Source organism: Emydura macquarii, unplaced genomic scaffold (genome assembly GCF_026122565.2).
Source record: "Emydura macquarii macquarii isolate MOO-44397 ecotype Brisbane River unplaced genomic scaffold, CSIRO-AGI_Emac_v2 contig_450, whole genome shotgun sequence".
NCBI lineage: Eukaryota > Metazoa > Chordata > Testudines > Chelidae > Emydura > Emydura macquarii.
Genome location: NW_027130587.1, coordinates 6,039,520 through 6,055,433, shown reverse-complemented (window position 1 = coordinate 6,055,433; position 15,914 = coordinate 6,039,520). Strand labels below are relative to the sequence as shown.

The following is a 15,914-nucleotide window of genomic DNA, read 5'->3' as shown; positions in this document are numbered from 1 at the left end:
CCGTCTGTCTGAGTTATTGTCTCTCCTGTATGGCTGCTTTGACAAGGGAGATGATATGGGAGGAAGCCATTATGTAATTACATTAACTGCAAGCATTATTTAGCTTAGGGGGAAGAGGGAGAGAAATGTTTTACTTCTATCCTCGCAGATTGCATCCTTTTTATAGAAGATTGCAGGATCTGTGTAATAAGTTAATAACTCTGAATTAAGCTCATCATGGAGCCTTTGAACAACAGTTATCGAAATTGACATTCAGCTCAAATTATAGTCTCCTAAAACTTGGCATATGGCACCATTTTATGCTCCATTACTTAATACACCAGGAGGCCAAGACGCAGAGGATGACATTTGGAAGTTATGATCTGATGGGTGTGTTTGGAAAGATAAGTACATGCCTCGTAACCTGTTGAAACAACAGTGGATGAGCTGACCTTCCTGAAGGGACAAAGAAGAATATGTTCTGATTTTAAAACCACTGCCTGGCTCGTCCTTTCTGAATAAGGACAATTGGCATAGGTGTGTGCACAGGGTGTGCCGAGTGTGCCCAGGAACACCCTAATGCTGGGGTATCAGAGATACCTTTTGTATTCGTGCTGCGAACATTTTTTCTGTTGCCTGCGGCGCCATCTCGGTCAGTTTCATGTTGCTGCCGAAAGTGTGGTGGACACGCTGTTTCTCGGCAGATGGAGCTGCGCAATCTTGCAGCGGAGGGGTAGACGCTGCGATCTGCCACCGAAATACCGTCTCACGTCATTTCTCAGCGGACACAAGTACGTTGCGAGAATTCCGCCAGCGGGTAATTCAAAAGTTGCCCACCGGCGGAGTTGAGTTTGACACCCCTGATTACTTGGGTGCACACCCTAATGAAATGTGCTGCGCATGCCTATGACAATTGGCATTGGGTTAGGCAAACATAATGCTGAGATGGGACCTGGTCCTGTTGATATATTGAGTGTCCTTCCAGCTTTTAATAACAGTGGGAGCTGAGAGATCTGTACACCTTGTAGTAGGTGCCTGCACTTGGCTGGATCAGTCCCATAACTCTGCCACTGCTGCTCTGATGGCCAGTTACCAGCTTTTCCAGTGATGGGATAACAGTGTGGAGAGCTCCATGTGGACTTTTACATAGATTGTGTATTGTGAACACAGGAAGGGGAGAAGGATGACTCTTAAGCAGCTAAGAGATTAGCACAGTAGATTGCAACTACATGAATCACCCATTGGATAGAGGAGACAGGTGAATTTGTATTTCTGTGGTAGTCCGTTCTGCAAACTGACTTCAGATCACTGCTAGTTTGTCTGTCCTTTAGGTAGCCTGGTTTTGAGGTCTTTTGACTGAGTTTTCTCAGCAGCTCTGAGCAACAGACATGTAAACAGTTCAATCAGTATCCTGGAAAATGCTGTATGCAGAATGGCTTCCCTAGAGTTATGTGGTTTTTGCTTGAATGCCCCTTTGTTGAAGCCAATCTACGGGAGATTAGAGTTTGATTCAGCAGCTTCTATCTAAAACAAACACTGGCTGCTTGTTCATTGGATTCTCTTGCTCAGGGATTCCCCCTCCTCCCCTTTTTAATCTTTAGGACCTATGACCATTTTACCACTAGGTTGCCACTGTGAATCCAGCCCAAGTAGGCAGTGACAAAGGGACCTGACAGGCGCTTGGATATCTTGATCAGCTTCCCAGTTAACATGAAAATGAAAGTATAAATAGATGACTAGTAACTGATAGGCGTGTATAAATCATAGCAGTTTATTATATTGTGGTCTTTTGCACTAAATAAAAAACCCAAAGAATAACTCTTCTCATCTTGCCTCTCTCCTCTCAAATGAACCGGCAGCAAAAGGGCCCAGCATTACTTTAGAGAGTAAATATTTTTATGATCCAGTTGCTTTCCAAAATGTGTCTAGATTAGTGCTGTTACCCCAAGGGAGGAAATGAGATTGCAGCTGCAGAAGGAACAGTGTGCATACATGTGTGGGTGGCAAGTTCTGAAGTTATTTTTTTTTCAGATCTCTCATAGTAAATTTTTGACAGAAATATGGCTTTAAAGGGGTTAAACACAGAGGTACATATTGGAGCGAGAACTTGGTCTGGGGCCAGCTGAGTTTCCTTCTTTGTTTGACACAGGACTTAGTATGCACCCTCCAGCCTTATAAGGTAAACAGTGCGGCAGAGTTTATATAGAAGATTTGTTTGGCTGGCTCGGCTCCAGCAGCCTTTCACAGAAAGGGCCATTTAAACTGCTGATGCAGATAGGTTTGGGTTTTTATGCCTTTTTTTTGTAAATGAAATGTTGCCTATCCTGTTTATGGATTAACCTACAGCTATTTCCCCTTCACTGTTTACAGTTACTGCAAACATACCCCTCTGTTCAGTCTGGAAATACACCATAACGTAATACTGAAAACCTGCTCGTACCTTTCAGATTCCACAATCAAAATCGCCCCCCTTTCTCCTACCCATCTTGACTTGATGCCATTGTATTAGTCATTGAGCACAAGCTAGTGTAAGAAATTTAATGTAACGCCTGGTTGCCGTGGGTTACAGAACACCATTTTTACATAGATTTAGAAAAATAAGGCCTGTGCTCAATTAAAAAAAAAAAATTTGAGATATTTGCTCTTGTGAAAGTGTTAATTGTTCCACAGTCTTGAGTGTTTTAGAAAGAAGAACCGATACTAAGCAGCAAGCGAGAACGGGCTAGGAGGGGGTTGTGGGTATCTGCAAGCACCAGTTTGCATATCAATAGCAAGTGCACCTGATGAGAGCACATGCAGCCCACAGTGTGTGTTCACTACGTGGACCTTAACTTTCAGTAATTTTTGGCGCCTTTTTTGGAGGGACGTGTACTCAACTTGAAGCACCTTAAAAAGGGCCCTGAGTTTCAGGAGCAGCTGAGCACCCCCCTCCAACAATCACCCGTTAAGGTGGGCACCAAAATGTTGAGGTATCCAAAATCAGTAGTCACGTTTGAAAATTTCAGCCATGCATGCATACATCTTGCCCTAAGTTCCTGTAGCTACTCCATTTATCTGCCTAGGCATTTATAGAACTCTCCTCACTGTGGTGTCTGAGCACTTACCACCTAGAGGGAACAGCCCCTTAAATTGTAACTGGCCAGGCAATGTTCTTTGCTATTCCTGATATGTCTCCGTATGATTTTTGCCAGTCGTAGGACATACAAATTGATCAGCCCTTATTGCACTGGTTCTTGAATCTCAGGCTAGGAGAGGCAGGGGCTGTCTTCTGACCTGAGGAAGGACTAAAACAAAATTCTGCAGAGGAGCAGACTTGGCTCTTTCACAATCTCCTGGTCAACAATTCTCTCTTATTCTTCAATGGTGCTGAGAGACCGTGATCATCGGCAGAGAATAAGAACCTGAACAGAACAGATTCCTCTAAGCCAGGGGTGGGGAACCTTTTTTCTGCGAAGGGCCTGATGGTGGTACACAGAAGACGGCGCGCTGCCGAAAAGGGGTAAATGGCGGCAGGGTTTTGGCAGATTCCCCCCTGCGCGTCGCCGAATTCCCGCCTAATTCCCCCCCAACGCCGAATTCCCCCCCGCCGCCAGGACCAGACCAAATGATTTCGCGGGCCTTATACGGCCTGCGGGCCGGACGTTCCCCACCCCTGCTCTAAGCTGTCTCTAAAGTGGGTTCTGAATGATGTAACTTGAAGTTAGAAAAATTCAAACGGTAAATAAGCTGCATGTTTTAACAAGACAATTAACCAATGGAACAGACGCCTGCGGAAAATGGCTAATTAATCTTCATTTGGAGTGATTAAACTGAGATAGAATGTCTTTCTAAAAGATGCTATCTAGTTTAGCCACTAGTTCGATAGCATCCATTTACACAGAATGGAGGAATAATTCCCTCCCTTGGAGGAATTGTTGGAGGAATTATTTGGTGCTGTGCAGAAGATCAGTGTACATGATCATACTGGTCCCTTATGGCTTTAAAAGTCTATGGGCTTGATTCTCAGCTGATGTATTTCAGCAACGCAGAATCAATGAGGCGGCGCTGATTTATCTTAGCTGAGAATCTGGCCCTATGAATCGATACACTTGTGAAGATGAACTGCTTGTCTCTCTTCAGATTTGATGGAGACTCCACTCTGGATCCAGGGTGGTAGGAAACACCATGGTATCTTTTATGTCACTTTGTAACACTGAGAAAAGGCTTCTAACACCCAACACGATTCATGTTCATGAAGATGGATCTTTCTTTCCAGATTTTGTTTTTGCAGTAGTGAAGCTCCAAAGATGAAAGGGCTTGTCATGAATGGGACATGAGCTGTCTGACCTAGTGGTCAGAGCAAGAGTCGAGAGTCAGGCCAGGTCTGATACCAGGAGATCAGAGTCCAAGACTAGCCAGAGGGCGAACTGAAAGTCAGCAGGCAGGCAGGCAGGGTCAGGTTATCAGGACATCAACATCAGGCAATAGGATTAGGTATTGCAGGGGAAGCAGCCCTGAGCAGCAAGAACCCAGTTGCATGGACAAGCTCCTGTGCTTGGGTTAAATAGAGGCTGGGGCTGAGTCTGGACCCGACCCCTAGTGTTCCACCAATCAGATCCCAGGACTGGAGTCTTCCGTTAGCTGGTCTTTGGGTGGTGGGTTGGGACTATCTAGCTCTTAGAGCCCTGTGGACTGAGGTTCGAGGCTTGTAGATTCAACCTGTAGATTGAATCACATTCATAAGCTTGCATATTGTTACCAGTCTTATCTTGTAAATCACAGGTGTTAATGAGTGAAATGCAGCTGTAAAGCATGAAGGATTCTTTCTCCAAGAATCAGGCAGCACACACAATACTGAAGGGGTTTATTCACGATACCGGGAAGTCTGAGAAATCAGCTTCAGCTTCATGATGTTACAGTGGTCAATTATATACCCTTTCTTATCGATTCGTAATACATTTTAAATTCTTTATCTATTCATTTACAAATACAGACATTGTCCCATCTACAGAGAACAACCGTGATAATGGTTGTTAAATACATACAGAGACACTTTTAATCACTCTACTTAACATCCAGACTGCTAAGGTTACACCCGGGGGGGGGGGTAGGGTGGAGGGAAAAAGGGGGGGCAGAGAATCTTTACAGATAGGTGGCAGACAGACAGAAACACAAAAGCAAATGTGGTGTTCTTATCGAAATTAGAATTACAAGAGGACATCTGGCTTCCTGGGTCATCGGATGTTTGCATGGGCCATTGTACAACTTGTTAGTTGAAAAGTCTCAAGCCTTACACAGCCAAGCATCCCATTTCTGTGGTGGTCCTTATGCTGTGAGGGCGGGGGAGGTCCTTGCTTTAGTCTTCAAGAGCCACCCAAAAAAAGAGAGGGAGGAAGATCTGATGAGCGGCTTTAAACGTCTTGCAGCTTGTGAATATTTAGTGGGACAGAGGCACTGAAGGTATTTCTCCTCTTTGCATTGTAGGAGCCTTCAGAATGTCCATTGTAATTATTTACTAGCTTAAAGGTTTAAAATTGATTTCCATGCCTGGGTGCCTTACTCTGTTTGAAACAAATACACACTTCACAGAAACTGAAAATACTCCTACCATGCTGCAGTGGGGGCTCTGATTATTTGGTATGGAAGTGCTGATGCTATGCTCTGCACTAGGCTATCCATTTAACAGTTCAGGTGCTTATATGTCTCCCATCACCATATTATCCAAGCACCTCAGAAACAGTAACAAACCTATCCTTACAGTGTCCCTGTGAGAGAGGGAAGTTTTCTTATTGCCTATATCACAGGTGGGGAAATGGAAGGACAGGTAGATTTAATGATTTGCCCAAGGTCACAGAGCAAATCTGTGGCAGAGCAGAGAATTGAAACTGGGTTTCCTGAGTCATTGACTAGCAAGTGAATAGAGCCATTCTTCCTGTCTACAATCCAGCAATTGAACCCAGAGTCCTGAGTTATCACCCAAATGTCTTAGCCACAAGACCATACTTCCTTGTCAAGGAGCTTATAATCTGAACAGCCAAGAACTCAACAGGAGACCAGGCTGATGTGGATAATTTGGAGTATTTTAACTAAAACAAGGGGAGCACTGATGGCACTATATCATTCTGGATTGGTGATGGAAAGCCTCCTGGGAGAAGTGGATTTTCCAGAGGGATATAAAAGAGGAGAGTGGGAGCCGACTTCTTGGGGTGGGGAGGTTGTTGCTTAAATGGATAAATAGAATCCTGAGCTGGGAGAACGTGGGAATGAATCCTGCCTTCCTTCCCCTCCCAAATGGTCCCATGGAAGCCAATTAAATTAGCCACGTACTAAGACAAGCAGAATACAGCCCTATTCATTCAGTGCTGTTTGCATATGTTCTGGGGAAAGCATGTACTGGATAAGAAGCCCTGTGTGTACAGGTTCAGTGCAGCTTTGGGCTGTGACCACGGCTTCACCTTCCCTGCAGCAGAACATTAAGCCCGCAGAATCATTATTCCTTCCCATTGTTAGCTGTTGAAAGGTTTCACAAGCTGTTTTTTCAACCCATGTGCAAATGATCATTGGATGGCTTTCTCCATTTATCAACACCCTCCCTCAAATGCTCAGAGTGATCTGGAACATAAACCAGGCTTAGCCAGTGCTGACAGACAGTCTATACAGAATGAGATCCAAGAGGAAGTAGCCTGGGATTTGTGGGGGAGAATGACGGGCACATATGCCGAGTTTATAAACTCTGGCCTTTAGATGTTTGGCTTTGCTTCCTGATGTTTGAAAAAATTTTCAGTTTCTACAGGGGCTAGTAACACTTCAGTGACTAAGCTAAGAGTCTTCGAGGACAAGGTACTGAAATAGGACAGCTTAGGAATGACGTTGGTTGTTGCCTCTCTGAGCAGGTCTGGGTTATTTTGGTGCAAGGGAGGCTGGGAAACTCATGAGGGGAGGGAGGCAGGAAGGATTGCACTAGGATTAATGCCATCATGAAGAGGTGGAGAGCTGCACATGGTTTATTCTGATGAGCAAAGCTACCATGATGGAGTTGGAAGGGGTGTGTGCGTCTGCAGTAAGCGAGTATCTGTCACCTGTAGGAGCCTGGAGGCCAATTGCTAGGCAGTGGAATTCCTGACTTCTGGGGGAGCAAGCTGAGCCCAACCCCTGGTTACAATGCAGAACTCAGTCCCTAGGGTGATGTTGCACTAACAGCTAACCTGTACAATGGCCACAGCGATGTATTCTTTAAGTAACCATCTCATCTGCTCATGAGCAAGTGGTTTAAAAACATGAGGGAGGGAAAATTGGACTGGAATGTTGATGAGCTTTTAAAGTTCATTAGACAGCTGTTAGATGTCAGGGTATGCCTTAGAAAGATGTGACCAACTGGGGCAGAAGTGAAAACAAGTTTGGTGTTATGTAGGTTAATCCTTGCTGGACGCTAGTCCACATGTCAAAACAACAGTACCAAACTATTGGACGTGACTAGATGTCCCTGGATGAGTGGGTAAGCAGGATAAGGTGCACTGGAGAAGTCTGTATGCAACCGTTATCCCATTATGCTAGACCCAGACTGCACCACCAGTGCCAATTCCCTCAGTTTGCCCTAACCAGTTAGTGCGTGGATGGGGAAATGGACTGTTAAAGTGTGTCCACCTTGCCTGGGTCAGGACTTCTCCTGTTCTCTTTTGTTGATAATGTGTTCACATTACTGAGCCATACATTTGCTATTTTGAGCCTGGAGCTCTCGTTTATTGCTCGTTTATTCAACTTAATGCCTCGGAATAATGCGTCAGAGAGAGCAAATAGCCTGATTGATGAAGAGGAGCCAAACATGAACAGTAAATACAGGTCTCCGTTTAGGAAGTCAGTTGTTACTATCCTTTGGCACATTAGGGTACTCAGACAAAAAAGTCAATGGTGGAAGCAACAGCTGTTTTAATGATAAGGTTCCTATTCCAAGATCTCTCTTATGTACCTATGTAGAGCAGGCATTGTGATATCCTGCTAAACTGTGCCTGTGCAGGAAATAAAATGTACGTCTTCCCACTCAAAAGAGCCCTGGGCCTCATCTAAGCTGATGGAATTGCCCCCGGGAAAAATCAGTTATAGCCAAAAAGGTCTTTCCTTGAAGGACAGTGTTTCTAGCAAGAAGATCAAATAATTTAAATGAGCAGAAAATTAATGAGAATTCCTCAGCCTGGGCTTCAATCCATTCCTGTCACCCTGGAATTGGTGCGCGGCCAGCCCAAAGCCATCGCTTTCCCAGGCTCTCAGGCAGCAGCCACTGTTGTAGACCTCTCTCCTTCCACATGAAAAAGAGAGAGCCCAGCTTGACTCTTGAATCGCAGGCTGAGTTTGCTGGGCTGGCAGCAATGTACTCGTTCAGAGTTAATAAAGAAACAACGTAGAAATAATCATGGATGCTCCTCTTTGCTGTTGGCCTCTAACTTTTGATAGCACAGCAGAGCTGCACTTTAAGGGCTGCTCCTGCAAGCTCTGGGCATGCAGAAATCCCAGTGAAATCAATAGGTATGCAGGTTCGGGTCCTGATTGAGCTAAATTACTCTGATTTGGGGGGCACTGGACCTGAATCCCCTCTACTTTCAAAAGTTCAGATCCAGGTCAGAACTTCCTAGCTCCAGCCCGTTTCTGAACAGAAATGCCATTTGAAAATGCAGCCTTAAGAGAAATGAATCTCTTCTGGTGTGTGGCCAGTAGCCTAGACCGAGAGCAGTAGATTGAAGCTGTAGCAGCCAGCATCCTTGAGCACTGTGTGATGGCTCTAGTAACCACCACCACTTCCCATTCAGGAACCATATTCCTTTGTCAAATGTTCCTTTTACTTTGCTTTGTTTCCCTAGTTAATAACTTGTTAAAATGAACACAGAAAAACACTAGAAATACAGGGAAAATAATCTGCCGTGCTCAGTGGTGGGTGGGGAGCACTCTAATTTTGGAAGCATGTGTGATCGCAGTGCATAGTTAGGTCTCTAATGCTGGTAGACACCCACTGGCAAAGACAACTGGAGTAACGTGATAGGACAGTTGTCAGGGTAACTTTAGGGGTGTGTGTGTGTATGGATACTACAGTAAACAGACTTGTAAAACTAATGTAAGTTGACAGTGCCTCTAATGGGCAAGTTGCTGCTGATGGGGTGGTGAGAGAGACAGGAAGCTGTCACAGTGATTGCACTCTTGAGGCAGAACCTTCTGCACATGTTTACAGGGGGCTTCAGCAAATTAGAAACACATTTGTTGCTTTCATTGGCATGAATATAGCACTGGTGCGAAGTACTGGATTGAGAGGCCTGGAGACTGATGTTCTTTCTTACACAAGAGGTGTGCTCCGGAGAGTGATAGTGTGCTGACGGGATGGATTGAGCTGATGTTAGGTGGCGTGGCTGTTCCAAATTTCTCAGGTGTCTCCATCAATTTATGCACTATTTAAGTTTTCATTTAAAATAAAGTTTCGAGCCCTGAAGAAAAATTCACAAAGGTAACCTGATGATGAAGTGCTGTCTTCCAGCATCTGCAGAAATGCTCTTACAACCATTGTTTCAGGCTTTCCTTTAAATGTGATGCTAGTGCTGAAATCTAATGATAGTGCAAATATTAACTCTTTTACTGCTGAGCGGGGGCCCTGAGGTCTGTCCTTGCTATCCTATACACTATCCTGGCCCCAATGAACTTGAGTCAGCAACAGTTGTCCAGTTATTTTGGCTGGCTTTATAACATGGACTGCAGGCTTGATAAATGTCCTGAATGGATAATCTAGTTCTAATCTAGCTTTTAAGTGCCTCTGTATCCTATGATGAAATGTTGTTGTTGTGTAACTTTGCTAAAGCAGCTCTCAGTAATTTGACCACAAGGTCTCTCTGGGTTTCCTACACAGCACTGCACTATTCTCCCACCCCTTTTCTGCAGTGACAGAAGTACCTTGCTGCCCCAACCGCTGACTTCCACCCTCCTGGTAATATTCATTCATAGACATCCCAGCCTGTCCATGCATGGGCTAAAACTGGAATCTGTCCATTGACTTCATTAGCTTTGGGTCAGGCCCATTAGTGAATAGCCTAAGTTCACAGCCCTGTCACACATCCTCTAGTGTTATAACGGTTTGTTTAGCAGGATGGGGGAAGAAAACGTGTGGAAATAGAGGCACAGAGAGGAGCAATGACTTGCCCAGTCACCTAGGAAGTCAGTGGCCCTGCTAGGAATAGAACCCTGGTCTCCTAACTCTTTGTCCACTAAACTATGCTGCCTCTTCTCACTTTCTGATAATGCTGTTTATGCAGTTGTAATGGTGATGTCATGTGGATCGGAATGAGTGGGGTGGTGATCCCATGCAGTCTATCAACAGGAGAGCAGGGTCCACAAGACAAGCTTATGTATTAGACTGTGTTCCACACAATGAAGTGTTTGAGCATCCCTGCTATAGTTGAAACCATTCCGTGTACTGGGTATTTGAGAAGCTTTCAACTGGTTCATTGTAATAAAAAATCTGGAAGAGGGGGTCTTACCTCAGCTACTTGTTGGTCTCATCCACCTGCTTTGTCTTGTCATTTTGGATTGTCGGCTCTTTGGGACGTTTGCCATATGTTTGTACTGTACCTAGCACAACGGGGCTGTGGCCTTGTCGACCTCTAGATGCCGCTGCAATGTAACTGTTAAGAATAATGATTTAGAAGGTAGAGAAATACAAGAATGGAACAACTTGTGTTAGTTTAGTTAATGTTTATGGAGTTCCTTGAGTCTATAAAGCGTTAGAAGCGGTTTGGAAATTGACTCCCATCTCTGCCTGTGTTGGAGGCAGGAGATATCCCTGATTTACTGTTTTCCCCCTATCTCCATCTTACAAGTCAATCTCAGACACAACCCAAATAAACAGTGATTTCCTACAGACCTCCACCTCCACCCCATTTTTTTTTTTTTTTTTTTAAAGAAAGCATTTTCCCTTATTTGACCTCTTAGTGGCAGTTACCAGCAGGTGGCACTGCTTCCCAGTGATGCTGAGGTCAAGGAAATCCTTTGTTACATTTTTTTCTCATACAAATAATGATCAAGGCAAAGCAAACATCAACAAAGCCTCTAGCAAGTCAGTGCAGGGAGAAAAGGGTGCCACTGTTCTTAAAGTCAGCAGCTGTCACCGAACAGCATTAGCTGTAGTAGGCAGGGAGAGTGGAGGAGATTTAGAGGCTGTTTTTTTTTGCTGTTGCTACCTCAGGGAGGGAGAAGTTGGAAGGAGTTTGAAAGACAGAAGTTTGTAAAAATAGAATGTGTGGGCCTCTGACAACTTCCCAGGGTTTTATTAACTGAGCTGTCTCTCACACAGCACAGCGGTGAGCTGTAATCCCTGCTCATTAGCCGCATGAGCTGACGGCCAAGAGCCCCCTTGGAAAGCTGTTTCCTTCTGTGGCTCTTGCCCCTTCTGGACTGGTCGCTTTGAGTGGCTTCCTCAGGGCTGTGTGTTTTCCAGAGCGGTTTGGACAAGCTGCATGCTAGAGCAGAAGCCATAACCCTCTACTTCCCCACTCCAAAAAAAACACAGACAGCTCCTTAGAAGCTGGCATTGTAGCTGCCCTGAGATTGGGAAGAAAAAAGAGGGAGAGAAAGGAGATGAACATGAAAAATGCAGTGTATGGCTGGAAGAACTTAGAAGCTGCCAGAAACTGAGTGAGCATTTCTTAGCTCCATGAAGAGAGCAAGCACTGGTGTAAGCCTGCTATTGGTGGGATGCTGGCTAGAGAGGACATGGCTCCCCTACCCTCAGCAGAGCTGGTTAGTCAATAAAAAATAATCACATGATTGCTTAGCGGCTATGGCTCTGGTGCATATGGTTCCTAATTTTGTGTGTCTCTGATTCCTGCAGATGTTTATTATTGAGAAGATTGAGGGGATCCACTGCAGCCTACATGAGTTCAGTATCACAGGATCCACCTATGCTCCGGAGGGACAGATGTGAGTACTTATGCCTGGGGCAGAGCGGTGTTGGGCTATGCAGAGTTTTTAACAACTCCCTGGTGCTGAGAAGTTGGTGGTCTCTGTGCAAAAGTCACTTTCTACCGTGTGGCCTAATGGATAGAGCACAGGGCTGAGATTCAGGAGAATTGGGTTCTGTTCCCAGCTTTGCCACTGGCCTGTTAGGTGAGTCATTTCACAGCTCTGTACCTCAGTTTCTCCATCTGTAAAATGAGGATAATGAAACTGACCTCCTTTGTAAATAAAGCACTTGGTAGATATCAAAGGCAAAATCAGGAATATGAGCTGGGTATTATTCTTAATATTTATGTGAAGGGCTTTCCATGTATCATAGGGTAGTGAGAAATGAGAAACTATGATTGTGCTTCACCCCGTAAATGTGTCCCTGGATGCAGAGTAAATAGGAAAAACGATCTTGTGGCTAACTTGCTGGCTTGGGACTAGGGACAGCTGGATTCAGTTCCCAGCTCTGCCACAGGCTCTGTGGCAAGTCGCTTAGTCTCTCTGAACCCCAGTTCCCCATCTATAAAATAAGGGTCAGACTATTTCCTTTCTCTGACCCTTTGTCTCTTGCCTATTTAGACTGTAAACTCTTCAGGGCAAGGGCTTTATTATGATGTCTATGTGCAACACCTAGCCCGGGGGGCTCTGATCTCAGTCGGGGCCTCCACGTGCTACCTTAATAAATAACAATAATGCTAATAATAATTAATAACCAAATGACTCGTGTGATGACTCAGAGAGATGAGTACAGCAGGAAACCTCAAGTGGCATGGAATAACTTCATGATGAATGAGGTTTTCCACAGTTGTTCCAGATTTCTGAGGTTAATCAGTTAGAGTAACAGTTGGTCACCACTGCTTCCAGCGGTATGTTGGACAAAGCTAGAAACATAATGCAGGGCTGTTTGTTTTAGGAGACAGCATGGCTGAATGACTCATGCAGCAGGCTGCCAATCAATAGCCCTGGATTCTGTTCCTGGTTCTGCCACTGACAGTCACTTCCCATCTCCATCCCTCAGAGGCCTCACCAGTAAAATGGGGATAATACGTACTTTACAATTGTGTCCAGAGGCTTGGTAAATGTATTGGTATCTCAGCAAGGGACAGTCAAGAGGGCGCCGCGTGGGCTGTCTTACAAGGTGTTGGTTCAGCCAGGCACATGAGTAATTCTACTGGTGTGCTTCAGGGTAACGCTGGGCTTTGCTGATGGGAGTCCCCTAGATTGGAACTGGTGAGAGCCAAGGAGCCGTCACGGATCAGTCGCATCATTATTACATGTTGTTAATGTAACTCTTAATCAACATCTTGCTCAACTCTTGCTCACTATTTATTTCACTTATCTTGAAATGAAAATTGCCAGAGTTCCATGTATTAGTGCCATAAGGATTTCTAGCTGCTATTTCTAGAAGTATTTTTGTATCCCCTTCTGCAATGATATTTTGTAGCTTATTTTGAACTCTATTTATTGAGTCAGACTAGGTGTTCTTATGCCTCCCTCCATGTCCCTTTAGAGCAGTGGCTCTCAACTTTTCCAGACAACTGTACCGCTTTCAGGAGTCTGATTTGTCTTGTGTTCCCTCAAGTTTCACCTCACTTAAAAACTACTTGCTTACAATATCAGACCTAAAAATACAAAAGTGTCAATTGGAATATAAATATTGCTTTATACTGAAATGTAAGTACAATATAAACAAGTCCATTGTCTGTATGAAGTTTTAGTTTGTACTGACTTCGCTAGTGCTTTTTATGTAGCCTGTTGTAAAACTAGGGAAATATCTAGATGAGTTGATATGCCCCTGGAAGACCTCTGCGTACTCTCAGGGGTGCATGTACTCCTGGTTGAGAATCACTGCTTTAGAGGAACAATGCATTAGTGAGACTCCTTTTTATTTTCTCCACTGCTGGAAAACTTCCAGCGTTGCATCAACCTGCACCTGAGAATGCTATAGTTTTCCAGTTCTTATGTTGATACCAGTAGGTTCTGTATGCAGGGTGAAATTCGCCCTAGGGCAGTGAACCTGCACGAGGCCATATGAGACCCTCTCCAATCACAGAAGCTCCATATTTAGGGTATAGTTTGTACATAGGGCATTGTGCAGGCCCTTTGGATGGTGTGAATGTCACCTATAAGATCTAATGTTCACCCATATGGGAGTGCAGCATGGAAACGCAAGCAAGTGGACATCAAAACCCTGATCGATCCATGTTCTTGTTTACATCGACATCCTATGCACACTGCACATCATACTCTGGGGAGTGAGTCATCTGGCATTTCATCACATCAGGCAACTTAACGCAGTTTGACTGACCCTCCCTCTCTCTGAGTTGAGAAATATGCAGACTTCCCTGCCAACTTACACCTAACTTCATGTTAAGAGCTGTTAAATAAATTTGAGCAAACTGCTTTCATCCTTATGCATGTATAATAAGCTGCTTGTGGGATAAGGGCATATGAAAATGTCATCATGGTGGTAACTGAGGTTCAGCTGAAGTGTGGCATGTCCCACTTCACTGGGGAGCTCCTGTAATCAAGACTCAAAAGCGAGGTTCATAAATCTGAGCTTTTACTGCTCTGTCCGCAGCTTGAGAGTCCCATAGAATTCACAGTACTCCCATCCTGCTATGCACTGTGCTCATTGTAAACCCAGGAAGGATTTTCTGGGGCAAATTACTTTGGGCTGCTCACCAGCCCTGATCAGGAATATGGAGTGGGTCTCCCTGGAATGTTACTGCGCTCCTAATCCTGGCTTAGGCTTTTATTCCTCAGGAGATTGTGTACTTGAGGCTGCTTGGAATTTGAACTAGAAGTGGGTGAAAAGTTCAGAGCGGGTGGCCTGGGGGCTGAAGTGCCGGACTGGGAGTTGGGAGATCTGTTCCAGATCATTTGCTTTGTGATTACAGGCAAGACACTCAGCCTCTCTCTCTCTCTCTCTCTCTCTCTCTCTCTCTCTTCCTCATATGTTAAAACTGAGTATAACACATCCCAAGCTCACAGGCTTAATAATTAATGTTTGCAAACTGAGATCCTTAGATAGAAGGTTTAATAAAAGATTATGAGCCAACTCCTCAGCTGGTGAAAATCAATGTGACTCCACCAACTTCAGGGAGTTCTGCTGATTTACACCCACTGAGGATGTGGTCCTGGGTATCCAATCACCCCTTAAATTGTAACACCAGTTTGCCTTTCAAGGACAGGGCTACAACAAAGCATCTAATGGGAAACTGCAGTTGGAGCTGAATGATTTTTGTCATCTTGTCTTTTTTAGCACCTTCCTCCCAGCTCCTTCTGTATACTGAACTGGACTAAAATCACTCCTATTCAGTTAATAAAAATATTAGTAATTAAATGCACAAAATCCACCCCCAGTCCTCCTCAGGCTATCTGGAATTAAATACTTTTGAGGAACAGCTTTCCAAGCAAGAACTCACAGAACTGGTGTGGTGAGGTTTTCTGGAGTCCTGTGTGCATTGCTGATTAGTTGCCTTTGTGGATGTCTTGTCCATTGGAAACATTCAAATCCCTTCTGCAGCTCTTAAAGTACTCCTGCTTCCATCCAAAAATGACTCCAAGATGCTGTCAGGCCATCTCCGTAATGCATGTCTGGGTAGATGATTGTTGTTCTTCCATTGTCTGAGCAATCAGACCTATGGGCCTGACTCTTACTTCAATCACAGGAGTCTTGCATTGATGTAATTCTGTAGACCTGAAAGGAGTTACATGAGGTTTACGCCAGAATGAGAAGAAAATCCGGCTGAAGAGATCCAGTTTGGCATACAGACTCCACAGGGAGAGAGACCTTAGATTGTTTGGTCCTGTGGGATTCCTTGTATTTTACCCACTTCTGGTGAGATAAATGTAGATCTCAAAACCTGAAGGTTTTGTTGAATGAATTTTCAAGCAATTGTTAAACTTTTAAACCCACCCACCCTCTTCAGTTCAGAGAGGAGAAAATTAATATTTATTTGTGTTCCAGTAGTCTTCCT

The 15,914-nt window shown here is 44.5% G+C and overlaps 1 protein-coding gene and 1 long non-coding RNA gene across 4 annotated transcripts in view; one reads left to right on the top strand and one right to left on the bottom strand.

Annotated features, from left to right (window-relative positions):
* ATP2A3 (ATPase sarcoplasmic/endoplasmic reticulum Ca2+ transporting 3) overlaps nucleotides 1-15,914 on the top strand; it is a 120,964-nt gene that overhangs the window by 76,110 nt on the left and 28,940 nt on the right. For all 3 annotated transcript variants that reach the window (XM_067537861.1, XM_067537860.1, XM_067537862.1), the window contains exon 9: nucleotides 11,819-11,907. In XM_067537861.1, coding sequence (XP_067393962.1) covers nucleotides 11,819-11,907 — 89 coding nt within the window. The remainder of the gene's footprint in view (nucleotides 1-11,818; nucleotides 11,908-15,914) is intronic.
* LOC137146545 (uncharacterized) overlaps nucleotides 15,507-15,914 on the bottom strand; it is a 33,640-nt gene continuing 33,232 nt past the window's right edge. The window contains exon 3 of the long non-coding RNA XR_010917969.1: nucleotides 15,507-15,634. This is a non-coding gene — a long non-coding RNA (uncharacterized lncRNA). The remainder of the gene's footprint in view (nucleotides 15,635-15,914) is intronic.